At 48.1% G+C, this 20,384-nt stretch overlaps 2 protein-coding genes and 1 non-coding gene across 5 annotated transcripts; 2 read left to right on the top strand and 1 right to left on the bottom strand.

The window, feature by feature from the left end:
- Positions 1–483: 483 nt before the first annotated feature.
- Positions 484–647, bottom strand: LOC115190852 (U1 spliceosomal RNA). Its single transcript, XR_003877435.1, has one exon. It is a non-coding gene; the product is annotated as a U1 spliceosomal RNA (small nuclear RNA).
- Positions 648–1,901: 1,254 nt separating this feature from the next.
- LOC115190796 (OCIA domain-containing protein 1) lies at positions 1,902–13,370 on the top strand. 3 transcript variants are annotated; one of them, XM_029748875.1, is made up of 9 exons: positions 1,902–2,169; positions 2,439–2,523; positions 2,702–2,755; positions 3,077–3,124; positions 3,226–3,352; positions 3,463–3,550; positions 10,560–10,653; positions 12,232–12,396; positions 13,172–13,370. In XM_029748875.1, exons 1-9 carry the CDS (start codon positions 2,119–2,121, stop codon positions 13,207–13,209), a joined length of 750 nt encoding a protein of 249 aa, XP_029604735.1. In that variant the 5' UTR covers positions 1,902–2,118; the 3' UTR covers positions 13,210–13,370. The 3 variants fall into 3 exon arrangements, with proteins under 3 accessions (XP_029604735.1, XP_029604734.1, XP_029604736.1); XM_029748874.1 differs by having other exon boundaries at positions 13,169–13,370; XM_029748876.1 differs by lacking the exon at positions 13,172–13,370 and adding an exon at positions 12,915–13,037.
- Positions 13,371–16,600: 3,230 nt separating this feature from the next.
- LOC115190805 (cysteine-rich hydrophobic domain-containing protein 2) lies at positions 16,601–19,194 on the top strand. The gene is made up of 6 exons (XM_029748888.1): positions 16,601–16,939; positions 17,330–17,384; positions 17,894–18,049; positions 18,188–18,244; positions 18,336–18,395; positions 18,492–19,194. Exons 1-6 carry the CDS (start codon positions 16,803–16,805, stop codon positions 18,540–18,542), a joined length of 516 nt encoding a protein of 171 aa, XP_029604748.1. The 5' UTR covers positions 16,601–16,802; the 3' UTR covers positions 18,543–19,194.
- The last annotated feature ends 1,190 nt before the right edge of the window (positions 19,195–20,384 follow it).

Here is a 20,384-nt window from a genome sequence, read left to right as displayed (position 1 = left end):
CAGTCACAGTAAAAGCATGAAACAACGTTCTAAAGACTGTTGACATCTAGTGGAAGCCTTAGCAAGTGGAAGCCTTAGCATGACCCCACAGACACTGTATACTGGATAGGGAATCACTTGAAAAACTACATACCACTTCCTGGTTGGATTTTTTTCTCAGGTTTTTGCCTGCCATATGAGTTCTGTTACACTCACAGACATCATTCAAACAGTTTTAGAAACTTCAGAGTGTTTTCTATCAAAATCTACTAATGATATGCATATGTACCTTCTGGGCCCGAGTAGCAGGCAGTTTAATTTAGGCACGTTATTCATCTGAATTTCCGAATACTGCCCCCTGTCACCATGAGGTTTTAAAGGTCCCCAAAGAACCCAGATCGCTGCTCTTTTCGGATCGCTGCAGCTAGTGACTGCAGAAACACTCCAACTTGACCATCAGACAATGAAAATAATATTAAATGTGTTTATTTTTCACAAATAAATCAGGGGAGAGCGCGAACGCAGTCCCCCACTACCAGAAATTATGCAATCGAGATTTCCACATTTGGGAAATTCGCAGGGGTCAGCACAGCCGGAGTGCAATGGCTGAGCCTCGCCCTGGGTGAACCGCCTTCTTGATCACGGTGTCTCCCTTGCCAGGTAAGTATGAGTTGTACACATTGGTAGAGGGGAACTCATTCCAGGACAAAGGTGTTTGACTAACGGTTACCACTTCTACTACTGACAATACCACATCATATCGACCAGGGTCTAATAACGTTTACTAATACAGTTGCGGACAAAGCGGTGGAAAAGCGATGCACTTTGTTTTATTATATTATATCGCTGTCTGACTATTTTCCCATCATGCAACACGGTAGACATTCTATATACATTGAACTGTTTATCTAAATATCCGTCTGATTACACACAAGTAGGCGATGTACCAAAATGCTGAAATCACATTCGTGCTCCCACAGCCAACCGAAAGACACCAACTATTTCTGGTGTTTTGTAGCGTTCCAGACATTGTAGGAATAGTTTCATCACATACGACCCCAGATATGGAGGAGAAACAGTCGCCTACTACTTCATCAACAACAAGACATAGTAGTAGCTATTAGGGGTGTTGTTTATATTTTATTTCACCTTTATTTAACCAGGTAGGCCAGTTGAGAACAAGGAGACATAATAACTTAAATGCATTTAATAAATAAAGATCTTTATGGTTACGGTATATTTTGGAGTGTTATACATTTTCATAAACAATTTGGGATGGCAGTATCAAATGTACAGTCAAACGTACAGTCAATAACACAATAGAAAATAAAAATAGAAAGATATATTTACAGTGACATGTAATCTATGTACAGTGACGTGTAATTGTAAATTGACAGGATGATACTCGTGATCGGGGATAAACTGAAGTGTTTTAATATGCCTAAATACATTTTTGCAAAATACCTCACTTCACATTCTCACTGCAAAAAAAACTGCAGATTCGGAGCAGCGCACTGAGGTGTGTGTGTGTGTGTGTGTGTGCAGCTAAATTTGCTATGACTCAGTCAGAATACGCATTAGCGTTTCATCTTTGTTCCCAAGCCTTTACCGCTTGTGAGATATTATGCACATTGATAGCAAACGTCCTCGTCGTGTGGTTTGTATCATAGCAACAGGCAGACCAAAAACATGCCAGGAAAATTGACCTCGCATGTTGTGTCGTGCATAAGAACAGCCATTAGCCGTGGTATATTGGCCATATACCACACCCCTTGGGGTTAATAATTCAATAAATGGATTTAGATGTTTTTTTTTAAAGAGCTGGAATACATTTCCTCATATAATGTTGTTCCTCTGTGAATGCGATTTTACTGCTAAGGAAAACATTCAAAATTAAAAGTCCTCGTCAAACTTCCCGTTCCATGGCTACTACTACTTCCGGGTCAGCTTCGCTCCATGCAATGACATTGTAACCAAATATTTTCGAAATCAATACGGGGAGTGTGTCTGTGCACGTTTTTGCTATACATGCTATGAATTTGTACCCGCTATTTACGAAATCAATACGGGGAGTGTGTCTGTGCACGTTGTTGCTATACGTGCTCTGAAAGACAAAGTTGACCGACATAGTTTTACAATATGACACCAATGTCTACGGGATTCACTGAAGAGCGACAGGGCGAAGCACAGGTAAACACATAACAGTAAGCTGCTACAGTAACTAACTAAGCTACTGTACCCTAGCTAGCCTCACCTGTCACTTGCAGTCAGTTAGCATGCTTGCTGTAGGCTAGCTAGTTAACGTTTTCTATGCACTCGAATTCTTGACAAAAAAACCCACAAACCGGTTACTTCAATTGATATGTATTGATAAAATCAATGGAGGTTAGTTTTTGGGACAGCTAACCTGTGTGTGTGTGTGTGTGTGTGTGTGTGTGTGTGAGTGTGTGTGTGTATAGAGTCCTGTAGGAATGGATTACATCCCCACAGAAGATGAGAGGAGAGTCTTCAGAGAATGCAACCAGGAGAGTTTCTGGTACAGATGTAAGTTACCATGGGTAACACAGACTAACAAAATAGCAATAGATTTGACAGAAGTCTGTATTTTACAGAAGTCTGTATTTTACAGGAGTCAGGTTCATGCTCAATATATCATTCATTCTATGTACAGGTATTGGTGCGCATGTGATTCTAACCTTGTTTCTCCCCTCCCTTCCTACAGCCGTGCCCTTCTCAGTGGTCAGCATGCTTGTCACTCAAGGCCTCATCCATAGAGGTAGGCCCACCTCCCATTTCCATCATCACTATATCTTAGTGTACATGTATGATCTAGGAGCGCATCCAAGGGAGCATCTCAATACTCTGATATAGAATAGTAGCTTCCAGTTAGAGATACCTTAATGACAAGTGCCGTCCAAGATGAAACTTCATAGAAAGCAGCCAAATAGATGAAGGTGTTTGCTGCAGAGGGCTGCAGATGTATCACACCTATACATTTGAGTGTCTGCAACCCACCTGGTCGACACTTGCCTTTTCTACCATGAATTGGACTAGTGACATCAAGACTGACTCTTCTGTGTTCCTTCCTGTGTTTTAGGAGCTCTGACGTCGTCATCCAAGTTTGGATCTCTCCCTAAAGTGGCCTGTGAGTTCACTGAACCCAGATGTTTGTGTATAAAGTGTGTGTTTGTGTATAAAGTGTGTGCGCATTGTTATTATGAGAATGTAATACAGATGTGTGTCCAGTTGCGGGGCTGTGTGGCTACCTGGCAGGGAAGATATCGTACATGAAGCATTGTCAGGAGAAGTTCAAGAGGCTGGAGCACTCCCCTCTAGGAGAAGCGCTGAGACAGAGGACCAGACCCAACGCACAGTCAGTAACACATACATACATACATACATACATACATACATACGTACGTACGTACGTACGTACGTACGTACGTACATACATTCACTCACCTTCTTCTTCTTCTTTCTCAGGTCGTCTCAGGGCCCCCAGTCAGAGATGAGTGACCCCGACCAGGTGACCTTTGACCCCATGTTCCAGGCCTCTGACCCCCAGAGCCAGGTACAAACACACGTTTAAATACTTTCTTTGAATCCACCCATCAAATGTACATAGAAAATGGAACCAAACATTTCAAAGGTCCCTGTATGCATGGCAACCAATAGTACAGGAAGCACCTCCTTCTCCAATCAGCCAGGCTGCCCACGACAGCTGAAACAGAGCAGTACCTAGCCAACTGGTCTCCTTCTCCAAACAGCCAGGCTGCCCACGACAGCTGAAACAGAGCGGTACCTAGCCAACTGGTCTCCTTCTCCAAACAGCTAGGCTGCCCACGACAGCTGAAACAGAGCAGTACCTAGCCAACTGGTCTCCTTCTCCAAACAGCTAGGCTGCCCACGACAGCTGAAACAGAGCGGTACCTAGACAACTGGTCTCCTTCTCCAAACAGCTAGGCTGCCCACGACAGCTGAAACAGAGCAGTACCTAGCCAACTGGTCTCCTTCTCCAAACAGCTAGGCTGCCCACGACAGCTGAAACAGAGCAGTACCTAGCCAACTGGTCTCCTTCTCCAAACAGCTAGGCTGCCCACGACAGCTGAAACAGAGCAGTACCTAGCCAACTGGTCTCCTTCTCCAAACAGCTAGGCTGCCCACGACAGCTGAAACAGACCAGTACCTAGCCAACTGGTCTCCTTCTCCAAACAGCTAGGCTGCCCACGACAGCTGAAACAGACCAGTACCTAGCCAACTGGTCTCCTTCTCCAAACAGCTAGGCTGCCCACGACAGCTGAAACAGAGCAGTACCTAGCCAACTGGTCTCCTTCTCCAAACAGCCAGGCTGCCCACGACAGCTGAAACAGAGCAGTACCTAGCCAACTGGTCTCCTTCTCCAAACAGCTAGGCTGCCCACGACAGCTGAAACAGAGCAGTACCTAGCCAACTGGTCTCCTTCTCCAAACAGCTAGGCTGCCCACGACAGCTGAAACAGAGCAGTACCTAGCCAACTGGTCTCCTTCTCCAAACAGCTAGGCTGCCCACGACAGCTGAAACAGACCAGTACCTAGCCAACTGGTCTCCTTCTCCAAACAGCTAGGCTGCCCACGACAGCTGAAACAGACCAGTACCTAGCCAACTGGTCTCCTTCTCCAAACAGCTAGGCTGCCCACGACAGCTGAAACAGAGCAGTACCTAGCCAACTGGTCTCCTTCTCCAAACAGCTAGGCTGCCCACGACAGCTGAAACAGACCAGTACCTAGCCAACTGGTCTCCTTCTCCAAACAGCTAGGCTGCCCACGACAGCTGAAACAGACCAGTACCTAGCCAACTGGTCTCCTTCTCCAAACAGCTAGGCTGCCCACGACAGCTGAAACAGAGCAGTACCTAGCCAACTGGTCTCCTTCTCCAAACAGCTAGGCTGCCCACGACAGCTGAAACAGACCAGTACCTAGCCAACTGGTCTCCTTCTCCAAACAGCTAGGCTGCCCACGACAGCTGAAACAGAGCAGTACCTAGCCAACTGGTCCCCTTCTCCAAACAGCTAGGCTGCCCACGACAGCTGAAACAGACCAGTACCTAGCCAACTGGTCTCCTTCTCCAAACAGCTAGGCTGCCCACGACAGCTGAAACAGAGCAGTACCTAGCCAACTGGTCTCCTTCTCCAAACAGCTAGGCTGCCCACGACAGCTGAAACAGAGCAGTACCTAGCCAACTGGTCTCCTTCACCAAACAGCCAGGCTGCCCACGACAGCTGAAACAGACCAGTACCTAGCCAACTGGTCTCCTTCTCCAAACAGCCAGGCTGCCCACGACAGCTGAAACAGACCAGTACCTAGCCAACTGGTCTCCTTCTCCAAACAGCTAGGCTGCCCACGACAGCTGAAACAGAGCGGTACCTAGCCAACTGGTCTCCTTCTCCAAACAGCTAGGCTGCCCACGACAGCTGAAACAGAGCAGTACCTAGCCAACTGGTCTCCTTCTCCAAACAGCTAGGCTGCCCACGACAGCTGAAACAGAGCAGTACCTAGCCAACTGGTCTCCTTCTCCAAACAGCTAGGCTGCCCACGACAGCTGAAACAGACCAGTACCTAGCCAACTGGTCTCCTTCTCCAAACAGCTAGGCTGCTCACGACAGCTGAAACAGAGCAGTACCTAGCCAACTGGTCTCCTTCTCCAAACAGCTAGGCTGCCCACGACAGCTGAAACAGAGCAGTACCTAGCCAACTGGTCTCCTTCTCCAAACAGCTAGGCTGCCCACGACAGCTGAAACAGAGCAGTACCTAGCCAACTGGTCTCCTTCTCCAAACAGCTAGGCTGCCCACGACAGCTGAAACAGAGCGGTACCTAGCCAACTGGTCTCCTTCTCCGAACAGCTAGGCTGCCCACGACAGCTGAAACAGAGCGGTACCTAGCCAACTGGTCTCCTTCTCCAAACAGCTAGGCTGCCCACGACAGCTGAAACAGAGCGGTACCTAGCCAACTGGTCTCCTTCTCCAAACAGCTAGGCTGCCCACGACAGCTGAAACAGAGCAGTACCTAGCCAACTGGTCTCCTTCTCCAAACAGCCAGGCTGCCCACGACAGCTGAAACAGAGCAGTACCTAGCCAACTGGTCTCCTTCACCAAACAGCTAGGCTGCCCACGACAGCTGAAACAGAGCAGTACCTAGCCAACTGGTCTCCTTCTCCAAACAGCTAGGCTGCCCACGACAGCTGAAACAGAGCAGTACCTAGCCAACTGGTCTCCTTCTCCAAACAGCTAGGCTGCCCACGACAGCTGAAACAGAGCAGTACCTAGCCAACTGGTCTCCTTCACCAAACAGCTAGGCTGCCCACGACAGCTGAAACAGAGCAGTACCAAGCCAACTGGTCTCCTTCTCCAAACAGCTAGGCTGCCCACGACAGCTGAAACAGAGCAGTACCTAGCCAACTGGTCTCCTTCTCCAAACAGCCAGGCTGCCCACGACAGCTGAAACAGACCAGTACCTAGCCAACTGGTCTCCTTCTCCAAACAGCTAGGCTGCCCACGACAGCTGAAACAGAGCAGTACCTAGCCAACTGGTCTCCTTCTCCAAACAGCCAGGCTGCCCACGACAGCTGAAACAGAGCAGTACCTAGCCAACTGGTCTCCTTCTCCAAACAGCTAGGCTGCCCACGACAGCTGAAACAGAGCGGTACCTAGCCAACTGGTCTCCTTCACCAAACAGCTAGGCTGCCCACGACAGCTGAAACAGAGCAGTACCTAGCCAACTGGTCTCCTTCACCAAACAGCTAGGCTGCCCACGACAGCTGAAACAGAGCAGTACCTAGCCAACTGGTCTCCTTCTCCAAACAGCTAGGCTGCCCACGACAGCTGAAACAGAGCAGTACCTAGCCAACTGGTCTCCTTCTCCAAACAGCTAGGCTGCCCACGACAGCTGAAACAGAGCAGTACCTAGCCAACTGGTCTCCTTCACCAAACAGCTAGGCTGCCCACGACAGCTGAAACAGAGCAGTACCTAGCCAACTGGTCTCCTTCTCCAAACAGCCAGGCTGCCCACGACAGCTGAAACAGAGCGGTACCTAGACAACTGGTCTCCTTCTCCAAACAGCTAGGCTGCCCACGACAGCTGAAACAGAGCAGTACCTAGCCAACTGGTCTCCTTCACCAAACAGCTAGGCTGCCCACGACAGCTGAAACAGAGCAGTACCTAGCCAACTGGTCTCCTTCACCAAACAGCTAGGCTGCCCACGACAGCTGAAACAGAGCAGTACCAAGCCAACTGGTCTCCTTCTCCAAACAGCTAGGCTGCCCACGACAGCTGAAACAGACCAGTACCTAGCCAACTGGTCTCCTTCTCCAAACAGCTAGGCTGCCCACGACAGCTGAAACAGAGCAGTACCTAGCCAACTGGTCTCCTTCTCCAAACAGCCAGGCTGCCCACGACAGCTGAAACAGAGCAGTACCAAGCCAACTGGTCTCCTTCACCAAACAGCTAGGCTGCCCACGACAGCTGAAACAGAGCAGTACCTAGCCAACTGGTCTCCTTCTCCAAACAGCTAGGCTGCCCACGACAGCTGAAACAGAGCAGTACCAAGCCAACTGGTCTCCTCCAAACAGCTAGGCTGCCCACGACAGCTGAAACAGAGCGGTACCTAGACAACTGGTCTCCTTCTCCAAACAGCTAGGCTGCCCACGACAGCTGAAACAGAGCGGTACCTAGCCAACTGGTCTCCTTCTCCAAACAGCTAGGCTGCCCACGACAGCTGAAACAGAGCAGTACCTAGCCAACTGGTCTCCTTCTCCAAACAGCCAGGCTGCCCACGACAGCTGAAACAGAGCAGTACCTAGCCAACTGGTCTCCTTCTCCAAACAGCTAGGCTGCCCACGACAGCTGAAACAGAGCAGTACCTAGCCAACTGGTCTCCTTCTCCAAACAGCTAGGCTGCTCACGACAGCTGAAACAGAGCGGTACCTAGCCAACTGGTCTCCTTCACCAAACAGCTAGGCTGCCCACGACAGCTGAAACAGAGCGGTACCTAGCCAACTGGTCTGCCAAGGTTATCGTCACCTCGCCCTGGCCTCCCTGTTCTCTCTGGCCCCCTGTTCTCCCTGGCCCCCCTGTTCTCCCTGGCCCCCCTGTTCTCCCTGGCCCCCCTGTTCTCCCTGGCCCCCCTGTTCTCTCTGGCCCCCCTGTTCTCCCTGGCCCCCCTGTTCTCCCTGGCCCCCCTGTTCTCCCTGGCCTCCCTGGCCTCTCTGGCCCCCCTGTTCTCCCTGGCCCCCCTGTTCTCCCTGGCCCCCCTGTTCTCTCTGGCCTCCCTGTTCTCTCTGGCCCCCCTGTTCTCCCTGGCCCCCCTGTTCTCCCTGGCCCCCCTGTTCTCCCTGGCCCCCCTGTTCTCCCTGGCCCCCCTGTTCTCCCTGGCCTCCCTGTTCTCCCTGGCCCCCCTGTTCTCTCTGGCCCCCCTGTTCTCCCTGTTCTCCCTGGCCTCCCTGTTCTCTCTGGCCCCCCTGTTCTCCCTGTTCTCCCTGGCCCCCCTGTTCTCCCTGGCCTCCCTGTTCTCCCTGGCCCCCCTGTTCTCCCTGGCCCCCCTGTTCTCCCTGGCCCCCCTGTTCTCCCTGGCCCCCCTGTTCTCCCTGGCCCCCCTGTTCTCTCTGGCCCCCCTGTTCTCCCTGGCCCCCCTGTTCTCCCTGGCCCCCCTGTTCTCCCTGGCCCCCCTGTTCTCCCTGGCCCCCCTGTTCTCCCTGGCCCCCCTGTTCTCCCTGGCCCCCCTGTTCTCCCTGGCCCCCCTGTTCTCCCTGGCCCCCCTGTTCTCCCTGGCCCCCCTGTTCTCCCTGGCCCCCCTGTTCTCTCTGGCCCCCCTGTTCTCTCTGGCCCCCCTGTTCTCCCTGGCCCTCCTGTTCTCTCTGGCCCCCCTGTTCTCCCTGGCCCCCCTGTTCTCTCTGGCCCCCCTGTTCTCCCTGGCCCTCCTGTTCTCTCTGGCCCCCCTGTTCTCCCTGGCCCTCCTGTTCTCTCTGGCCCCCCTGTTCTCCCTGGCCCTCCTGTTCTCCCTGGCCCCCCTGTTCTCCCTGGCCTCCCTGTTCTCCCTGGCCCCCCTGTTCTCTCTGGCCCCCCTGTTCTCCCTGGCCCCCCTGTTCTCCCTGGCCCCCCTGTTCTCCCTGGCCTCCCTGTTCTCTCTGGCCCCCCTGTTCTCCCTGGCCCCCCTGTTCTCTCTGGCCCCCCTGTTCTCTCTGGCCCCCCTGTTCTCCCTGTTCTCCCTGGCCCCCCTGTTCTCCCTGGCCTCCCTGTTCTCCCTGGCCCCCCTGTTCTCCCTGGCCCCCCTGTTCTCCCTGGCCCCCCTGTTCTCCCTGGCCCCCCTGTTCTCCCTGGCCCCCCTGTTCTCCCTGGCCCTCCTGTTCTCTCTGGCCCTCCTGGCCTCTCCACACAACAACAAAATATGGTGTATTTGACACACAGGAAAAGACATCATCATCAAACCAGCTTCCTATTACACAAGACTGTTAATGGATGTGGGGCGGCAGCTAGCCTAGTGGTTAGAGTGTTGGGTCAGTAACCGAAAGGTTGCTAGATTGAATCCCCAAGCTGACAAGGTAAAAATCTCTGTCGTTCTGCCCCTGAACAAGGCAGTTAACCCACTGTTCCTAAGCTGTCATTGTAAATAAGAATTTGTTCTTAACTGACTTGCCTAGTTAAATCAAAATGTGTGCCGTTGGTGAGACTACCGGTCCGACCTCGCTGGCTATCAGGTCAACAAGGAGGTCATGTCTAGCAATGTACAAATCCTTGTATGAACAGCAACCATTCACAACATGGGCATTACATTTGACTCATGTAGAATACAAATGGGTCATGGTTTGCAGAGTGCTAGATTGTTGTAGTAGCTGGGAGACAGAGTGGACAGTACAGTCCAGAGCAGCCTCAGGCCAGTCTAGTGTTGTAGTAGCTGGGAGACAGAGTGGTCAGTACTAGTGTTGTAGTAGCTGGGAGACAGAGTGGTCAGTCCAGAGCAGCCTCAGGCCAGTCTAGTGTTGTAGTAGCTGGGAGACCGAGTGGTCAGTACAGTCCAGAGCAGCCTCAGGCCAGTCTAGTGTTGTAGTAGCTGGGAGACAGAGTGGTCAGTACTAGTGTTGTAGTAGCTGGGAGACAGAGTGGTCAGTCCAGAGCAGCCTCAGGCCAGTCTAGTGTTGTAGTAGCTGGGAGACAGAGTGGACAGTACAGTCCAGAGCAGCCTCAGGCCAGTCTAGTGTTGTAGTAGCTGGGAGACCGAGTGGTCAGTACAGTCCAGAGCAGCCTCAGGCCAGTCTAGTGTTGTAGTAGCTGGGGGACAGAGTGGTCAGTACTAGTGTTGTAGTAGCTGGGAGACAGAGTGGTCAGTCCAGAGCAGCCTCAGGCCAGTCTAGTGTTGTAGCAGCTGCATCCGTGTGATACCGAGGAGTGTTGTCCTGGTTGTAGGATGAGCTTCTACAACAACACTGCAGTCTGCCACAACTGCATCCAAGGCAGTCACTGGCTCAGTTTGCATATCAGTCCGTGTCCACCTGATCTCCATTCATTCCAACACCATGTGTTCTGTGTTCCCGTTTGATTCTGTGTGTCAGGTCCCACCCCACGCCAGAGACTATGGATACAGTGACGCCCCCACCGCAGCACAGACCAGCCGCACCGCTGCAGACATCGACTACAACATGCCAGGTAACCGTGACAGCAAGTAGTAACCTAACTACAGCGTTAACCATGACAACCCTCCAACGGTATCCTCCTAGTTAACTGCCTGATTTAACCTCAGTCTGACCCCCCCCCCCCCCTCCACCTCTCCTGCAGCCCAACCTCTGACCTCTAACCTGTATTTCTTGGATGTCTGTCCCCTGCAGCCCAGGGTCGTTTTCACTAGGAACCGAGCGGAAGGGTGCAGGGTTAAGTTGCCCCTAGACACTGATCTCAGGTCAGTTGCATTCTCTCCCCCCCCCACTAGTGGTTAAAGTTACCATTGGGGGGGACGGAGAAGCTGATCCTAGAGCTGCACGATAGACTTAGATAGATGACATCATTTGTATCTGTCCCATTGTGGCGTCTGAGGGCACGAGCAGGACCATTAAAGGTCATCTCCAGATTGAAGTAGTCCATCTTTCTTCAAAGTCAAGGTTGGTGATTTACTGCCCCCTGGAGGGTGTTGTCTGAACAGGTATAAAGTCAAGGTTGGTGATTTACTGCCCCCTGGAGGATGTTGTTTGAACAGGTATAAAGTCAAGGTTGGTGATTTACTGCCCCCTGGGGGATGTTGTTTGAACAGGTATAAAGACAAGGTTGGTGATTTACTGCCCCCAGGAGGATGTTGTCTGAACAGGTATAAAGACAAGGTTGGTGATTTACTGCCCCCAGGAGGATGTTGTCTGAACAGGTATAAAGTCAAGGTTGGTGATTTACTGCCCCCTGGAGTTATGGAATGTTTATTCACAAGTAGATAATTCATTGGCTGATCCCTCCTGATGACCTGGATGGAATGGTGTTATCTTTCCTTTAACTAACTCATAGGAAGTCCCACTCAGTTGACCTCTTTAGAATGGTGGAAGTCCTCAATGACAATGTCCATGTTAAAACAAGTTATTTCCAAGTAGATATCTATCTACACTGAACAAAAATATTTTAAAAAAGCAACATGCAACAATTTCTGAGTTACAGTTCCTGTAAGGAAATCAGTCAGTTGATATAAATTCATTTGGCCCTAATCTATGGATTTCACATGACTGGGAATACAGATACCTTATATCAGAAAACCACTCTGGTGTGACCACCATTTGCCTCTTCAATGGCTGTGCAAAGTTGCTGGAAATTGGCGGGAACTGCAACACACGACTGTCGTACACGGTCTTTCCAGAGCATTCTAAACATGCTCAATGTATGGTGTACGCAGGTCATGGAACTGGGACATGTTCAGCTTCCAAGAATTGTTTACAGATCTTTGTGCCATGGGGCAGTTCTTTATCATGCTGAAACATGAGGTGATGGCGGTGGATGAATGGCACGACAACGGGCCTCAGGATCTCGTCACGGTATCTCTGTGCATTCAGATTGCCATCCATAAAATACAATTGTGCAAACTGGGATGGGCCTACCTGAATTTGTCAAGTAAAAAGTGCTTGTGTTCTTTTTCCTGACCCGTCACCTCTGACCCCTGAAGCCCAGTTGTTCCAATATGACGAGGAGCCCAGGAGGAAGCCAATCATGTACGAGGACTTCTAACCTTTACCCTTTAACCTCTGCCCCCTCCAGCCCAGTCGTTCCTGGATGACGAGGAGCCCAGGAGGAAGCCCATCATGTACGAGGACCTAAGGAACAAGAACCGAGAAACCTATGAGGTCACGCTTACCCAGAAGGCTGAGACGCTGCTCAAACCAGAGTCTGACCGGCCAGGGAGAACTGCCCCCAAGAAGGACGGTGAGTCAGTGGATGTGTCCCAAATGGCACCCTATTCCCTATAGAGTGCACTACTTTAGACCAGAGCCCTATGGCACCCTATTCCCTATATAGTGCACTACTTTAGACCAGAGCCTATAGGCTTCTGTGTGCCATTTGTTCTGATCCTTGTCTTATGTGTGAGAATAGAATGTTTCCTAGTATGTGTATTATAATTAAGCAATAAGGCCAGAGGGGGTGTGGTATATGGCCAATATACCACATTTAAGGGCTGTTCTTAGGCACGATGCATCGTGGAGTGCCTAGATACAGCCCTTAGCCGGGGTATATTGGCTATATACCACAAAACCCTGAGGTGCCTAATTGCTATTATAGACTAGTTACCAACGTAGTTAGAGAATTAAAAATAAATACAAGTGGTATGCGGTCTGATATACCACGGCTGTCAGCCAATCAGAATTCAGGGCTTGAACCACCCAGTTTATAATTATAATATTTTAAATGCCAGTATGTCATACTCATTCAGGCTTTTCATCTAGTATGAATTGGCTGCACGTTACTGAGGAAGAGAAGTCTGATTGGCTGCACGTTACTGAGGAAGAGAAGTCTGATTGGCTGCACGTTACTGAGGAAGGGAAGTCTGATTGGCTGCACATTACTGAGAAAGAGAAGATCAGACCCACTTGTCTGACAACAGCTGATAATCAAGCCAATAGGGTCGTGTTCATTAGGGTGTAATGTTACAGAAATAATAATGGTGTTTATCATCCCTTCATCCTCTCCTCTCTTTTAGCAGGGAAGAAGAATGTCTACGGAGACAGCTTGGAGGAGTGAGTCTCTCCATCTGTTATCACTGACAGTGCTGATTGGACTACAATACCCACAAACCCCGGTGGTTGCTTTGCTATTATTTACGTCTCAATTTATGAATGTATGGGATAATCTCTATTGCATTTCCTTGATGCCTTGCGTCCTCTCTCCTCGTCTTCTCAAAACCCATTGGATGAGAAGGTCAGAGGGGTAGGCAGGTAGCCTAGTGGTTAAGAGCATTGGGCCAGTAACCGAAAGGTCGCTGGTTCAAATCCCTGAACCGACTAGGTGAAAAATCTGTCGATGTGCCCTTGAGCAAGGCATTTAACCCTAATTGCTCCTGTAAGTTGCTCTCGATAATTACTCAAATATATTAAAAAAATTACCCCCCCCCCCCCCCGCGAGGATTCAAGGAAATGTAATTGAGATTCTCCCATTGTCTGTCTGATTCTGTCTTTTGAAAAAAACATGTCAATAAACCCAATTGGTTTTGAAATTGAATAACGTTGTCTTTGTGTGTCTGTCAATTAGAGAATGATAGAGGCCTCTAGTGACCAAATGGCCTTTCCACCTCAAACACCTGTTTTTTATTGCAGAAAAATCAGTATACAAACAGACAATGATAACATGTGCTGGGGGGGTACAACAAATTACACATTATACAAACACAATGATAACATGTGCTGGGGGGGTACAACAAATTACACATTATACAAACACAATGATAACATGTGCTGGGGGGGTACAACAAATTACACATACAAACACAATGATAACATGTGCTGGGGGGGTACAACAAATTATACAAACACCTTAAAAGATACACATTGATTGTTTTAACAGATTTCTTATCAGAATGTAGAATGGCCTTAATGTACTGCTCGAATTCCTTCTAGAAAATATGGATGTGTGGTTTGTTATTAGTGAATTTTATGATATTTTGCCATTAGCACAATTAGATTTGAGGTAAAATAGTTTTTCCTTATTATAGTTAAGGATACCGAGCAGCACATTCTCCCATTAAACCCCCCCCCCCCAAAAGTAATCAAAAACTAATGTTGCCATTTCTTTACATGTAGACAATGCAATAATAACTGTTTCTGGATGCTCAACACAAAAACACGGTTCATGTTAATGTCTTTTTTTTCGTTTCTGCGGGTAGTGATTCACAGGGTCATACTGATGGATCATTCTGAAAGAGACCTCTTTCACCTTGTTAACAAGCAGGTATGTGTGGTAATAACCAGACTTTTTTTCCCCAACAGACATTATTGACGAATGTATTCCAGTAAGTTGTGACATAAGGAATGGATTCAAAATATCCCGTTCTGAGGGAGCAAGGAGAAACACATTTTTCCTATTGGAGAGTCAACTGGATTAATTGGGGGTAGGTCAAGAAGGTGAAATCTGGTTACACCTCTAAACAACATGAGAGTTCCAGATGGAATAGCATCAAAGACTATGACGAATTCTCTAGGTGTGTAAAGGATATTGTAACAAAATAAAAATTCCTCATAACTGAGTAACAATCCTGCTGCATTAAAAAGCTGACTCATCAGCAGGATGTGATTATTGAACCAGTTCTTAAAAAAGAAAGACTTGTTTCTATATGAAATATCTGTATTGTTCCAAATGAAATACCTATGAGGGGAATTTTTTTGTATATATTAACCACGCTAAGAATACTTGTCTATAAAAAGCAGATTATTTTGTAGGAATATTATCAACTGACACCTGGTGACCCTGTAGGAGTCATGTCCAACCGCGTCATCAGGATGGATCAGCCAATCGTGAAGAAAATCTACAAACAAAAATGAGATGGCCTCAATAGTGCTGCCACAGAAGCAATAATGGCACAAGATAAGTCCTCTATCTATATGGCTGCAAACTGCCGACCTAGGGTCAATAAACCAATAAACAGTATGGATTGAAATGTGTCGTTTTTAACTGCACATTTTTATTTAACCTCTATGGGATCAGTGTCCCTAAACTGGCCCTAATGTGACTAGAATGACGTAAGTAACAGCCAACTTTCCAGGACATTGACATGTCTTATATAGGCAGAAAGCTTCAATTCTAGTTAATCCACCTACAGTGTCCAATTTACAGTAGCTAAACACAAAACACTTATCACAGACACTGGTTTGATACATTCACCTCTGAAGGTAAATAATGTACTTACATTCAGTAGTCTTGCTCTGATTTGTCATCATGAGGGTTCCAGAGATAAAATGTAGCATGGTTTTGTTTGATAAAATGAATTTTTATATTCAAATATAGGAACTGGGTTCTACAGTTTGAACCCCTGCTGTCTCTGGCCCCACAACCACCCCGCTCGGCCATCTAGATGTGTGAAGGTTAGTGTTTTTTCTGTAGGGAAGCTAATTATCCATGGGGGTGTGTAAACTTAAAAAAAAAATTATTACCATAGCATTTTTGTATGTTCCCTATAGTTATGTACTTGAAAATGTATCAATTGGCCAATTCGGCACATTTGAGCAAACTCCTGGCAGACCTGATACAAAATATTGTGTAGAAAATGAAATGCTTCACTGGATCAGTCTGAAACTTTGCACACACACTGCTGCTGTCTGGTGGCCAAACTCTAAATTACAACTACACTGTCTGACTGTATGGCCTTTCTCTTGGATTTTAAAGATGATGAAAAAAATAAAAAATAGAAAACATGTTTTTTTCTTTGTATTATCTTTTACCAGATCTAACGTGTTATATTATCCTACATTCATTTCACATTTCCACAAACTTCAAATTGTTTACTTTCAAATGGCACCAAAAATATGCATATATATATTTTTTAACTAGGTAAGTCAGTTAAGAATAAATTCTTATTTACAATTACGGCCTACCACCCTGGACAAACCCTCTCCTACCCCGGACGATGCTGGCCCAATTGTGCTTCGCCCTATGGGACTCCCGATCACGGCCGGTTGTGAAACAGCCTGGGAACGAACCAGGGTCTGTAGAGACGCCACTAGCACTGCAATGCATTAGATCGCTGCGCCACTCAGGAAACCATAAAAGCCACATTAGCTCAGTAGGTACAACTAATGGAAACGATTGCTTTCCTATATATACGGTTGTTTCATATAATACAGCTTTAGTGGTTTGGACAGAAGGAAGAGGTTTAGCTCATGTGTGATCACGGTACAAGTTGGCCAAATAATCTCAACTGAATCACATGTCTGTTCTTTACCGCAACCAGAAATAAATTACAAATAGCTACATAGTTTAAGCAAGAACATACGATAGCTAGTTACTGTCGGATAAATATGTTGAGATATTTATAAGTAGAATATAATGCCAATTTGAATACAGAATACTTTCTGTGGAATTCCTGAATCGGTGACGAAAGAACGTCTCTCCCCTTCCGGTTTCGTCAGGCACTGCGGCGGATGTTGATATTCTGTTTTGGAGACCACAACCAGAGCTAGCTAGCGAGCCTTCGTCGTTGTCGGAGTTTTTTTTATTGTTTGTTGTTGTTTGGTTGTTGTCTGACGTTTTTAAATCGTTTTCAACCAGGGAAGGATCCACTCCCCAACGACGGCACCGTGTCTCTCCCGGCGCCTCACCGGGGAAGCGCGAGGCCGAGTCGTGCGATGATGGAGGACTTCGACGAGATCTACGAGGAGGAGGAAGAGGACGAGGAGGAGGACGAGGAGAGGGCCGCGGAGGAACAGCTGCTAAAGTACGCTCCAGACCCGGTGGTCGTCCGAGGATCTGGCCACGTCACTGTGTAAGAAACCGGCAGGGCTCAAGGGGGGGTTGGGGGGAAAGACCCGAGCACCCGTAGGTGGCCGGTTGTCATAAAATAACGCTAACTAGATAACGAAAGTTACACTACGGCATTAACTAGCTTGTTAGCGGAAAGCTAGCTAACGTAATCAGGTCGGTGTATTTACGATAACAGGGCCAAGAAGCTAGCCTATTAGCATGTCAACGTAGCTATTAACTAGCCATAAAATGACTATACACACCGTGACTAACGTTACCTGGTTAACTAAATATACTTTCCATATGTGGTCTAGTCAAACAGTTAAATAGCCTCATATCCCTTGAGTGACGATCTATCTAGTGTTGTGTGCATGAAATAATGCATTTACTTACCATGTTCTTGTCCCCGAAGGTTTGGACTCAGTAACAAGTTTGAGTCAGAGTTCCCATCGGCACTTACAGGGAAGGTGAGTCGACGGAAAGTACATACATTTCCTGTAAATCTGCCATTTTCGACGTGTGTCCCTCAGAGTTTTAACGAGTGCAGGTGGTCAGGGCGGTTGCCAGGTGTGCATCAATCATGATTGTATATATTATTTGTGTTGGGATAGCGTTGAGGTACATTTGTTGGGAACAACTATCATACCTGGCAACCCTGCATTTCCAGCTAGCTACAGACTGAGAGAATACCTTGCAAACGGCACTTTTACAATATTGTAACTTTGTAGTATTGTATTTGCCGCTTTAAAATATAAAGATCCACCTGAATTCATTGTAATAATCATGTTTATTAGCAAGTAATATTGACTCTGCCAGGACAGCTAACTAGCTTTCCTGGAGACGTTGAAAGTGTGCAGGTCTCCCCAGCAGAATCTTGTGTGTTTGATTCCATCCTCGGACAAGCTCACTCTCCCTACTTGTTTCATGAATATGACCTGATTTGAGTATTTCCTTTGTCTGTCCTCTGTGTTCCTAGGTGGCGCCAGAGGAGTTCAAGGCCAGTATAAACCGTGTTAACGGCTGTCTGAAGAAGACGCTGCCAGTGAATGTGCGTTGGCTGCTGTGTGGCTGTCTCTGTTGCTGCTGTACACTGGGCTTCAGTCTCTGGCCCGTCATCTGTCTGAGCAAGAGGGTGGGAGACACACACACACACACTGAGATACACACACACACACACACACACACACACACACACACACACACACACACACACACACAGACCATCCCTCTGCGTACTATACTCAAGGTTACCTGTCTTTCTCCTCCTCAGACACAGAGATCCATGGAGAAGCTGTTGGATTGGGAGAACAGCAGACTGTACCACAAGGTGTGTAGGGGTTGGAGGAGGGCTGGGAGAGGTAGTTAAGTTTGACTGATCTCTCTTTTTCTCTCTCTCTCTCTCTCTCTCTCTCTCTCAGCTATGTTTGCATTGGAGGCTGAGCAAGAGGAAGTGTGAAACCAACAACATGATGGAATATGTGAGAACACACACACACACATGATGGAGTACTTGAGTAACGCACACACACACACACACACACACTTTGAATAACCTCTCTCTCTTCCCCCCTCAGGTAATCCTGATAGAGTTCCTACCCAAGATCCCCATCTTCAGACCGGACTAGCTCTCCGCGGCCCCACACACATCCTCCCATGGTGCCTCTCTTCACTCGGCCCAGTCACCTCTCCAAAATGGCCTCCTCTTTCCTCCCCTAACCAGGCCCATCCCCCTAAAACTACACCACCATTTAGTGTTTACTGGACATTATCTAACTTCTCTATCTAGCCCCTCTATATACCCAGAAAACACCTGTTTACACCCTAAAGCCCCCCCCTTCTCTGATATCAACCTTTGACCCCTGATCTGTTGGAGGAGCCGTGACCTTTTGACCCTCTGGGGTGGCCACGTTGACTGTCATCGGTCTGTGGGTCATCATGGGAGACCCAGCTCAGAAAGGGTGTAACGGTACCATAGAACTGTGGAACTGGAGAAAGTGGACTCCTAATTTTGGACCTGCAAAGATGAACCTCCTCTTCACAGCCCTTCCCTGTACACGAGGCACAATCTTTACTCAGATTTATACCCCCGTATATTGTACCCCAACCTGAACTATGAGACACTCTGTGCTGTTGGAACAGTTTATATTATACGCTGTTCTAGAACCTCTATGGAACCGCTGAGGTAACAATCAATGGATTAGCTACGGAACTTCTACAGAACTTCAATGGAACTAATATAGAACATTGACAGAACTTCAATGGATTAGCAACGGAACAGCTATGGATCTGACAGAGCATCATTAGAACAGCTGTGGAACTGACAGAACATCATTAGAACAGCTGTGGAACTGACAGAACATCATTAGAACAGCTGTGGAACTGACAGAACATCATTAGAACAGCTATGGGACTGACAGAACATCATTAGAACAGCTATGGGACTCCCAACAGAACGTCATTGGGCTCCCGAGTGGCGCAGCCGTCTAAGACACTGCATTTCAGTGCAAGAGGCGTCACTGCAGTACCTGGTTCAAATTCAGGCTGCATCACATCTGGCCGTGATTGGGAGTCCCATAGGGCGGCGCACAATTGGCCCAGCGTCGTCCGGGTTTGGCCGGGGTAGGCCGTCATTGTAAATAATAATTTGTTCTTATTAAATGACTTGCCTAGTTAAATAAAGGTTAAATAAAAATGGAACATTGGTAGAACAGTTGTGGAACTTGCAGCATCATCTGCCTTTGACTGGTCATAGTATCAGTAGAGAGAACAGCCAAACTAACAGCAGTGGATCAGTAGAGAGAACAGCCAAACTAACCGCAGTGGATCAGTAGAGAGAACAGCCAAACTAACCGCAGTGGATCAGTAGAGAGAACAGCCAAACTAACCGCAGTGGATCAGTAGAGAGAACAGCCAAACTAACAGCAGTGGATCAGTAGAGAGAACAGCCAAACTAACAGCAGTGGATCAGTAGAGAGAACAGCCAAACTAACCGCAGTGGATCAGTAGAGAGAACAGCCAAACTAACCGCAGTGGATCAGTAGAGAGAACAGCCAAACTAACCGCAGTGGATCAGTAGAGAGAACAGCCAAACTAACCGCAGTGGATCAGTAGAGAGAACAGCCAAACTAACCGCAGTGGATCAGTAGAGAGAACAGCCAAACTAACCGCAGTGGATCAGTAGAGAGAACAGCCAAACTAACCGCAGTGGATCAGTAGAGAGAACAGCCAAACTAACCGCAGTGGATCAGTAGAGAGAACAGCCAAACTAACCGCAGTGGATCAGTAGAGAGAACAGCCAAACTAACCGCAGTGGATCAGCTACATGAAACCCCTGAATCTCTCTGCATCCACTCAAACTAGTCTTCATCCCAAATGGCGCCCTGTTCCTCCCCCCTCCTAGGGGCTACGTCTGCAATGGTACCCTAATACCTAACAGGGTCTGGCCAAAATTAGGGTACTATCTAGAC

Source organism: Salmo trutta, unplaced genomic scaffold, assembly GCF_901001165.1.
Source record: "Salmo trutta unplaced genomic scaffold, fSalTru1.1, whole genome shotgun sequence".
Classification (NCBI taxonomy): domain Eukaryota; kingdom Metazoa; phylum Chordata; class Actinopteri; order Salmoniformes; family Salmonidae; genus Salmo; species Salmo trutta.
The sequence above is the reverse complement of the archived record's forward strand: the minus strand, read 5'-3'. Positions and strand labels throughout refer to the sequence as shown.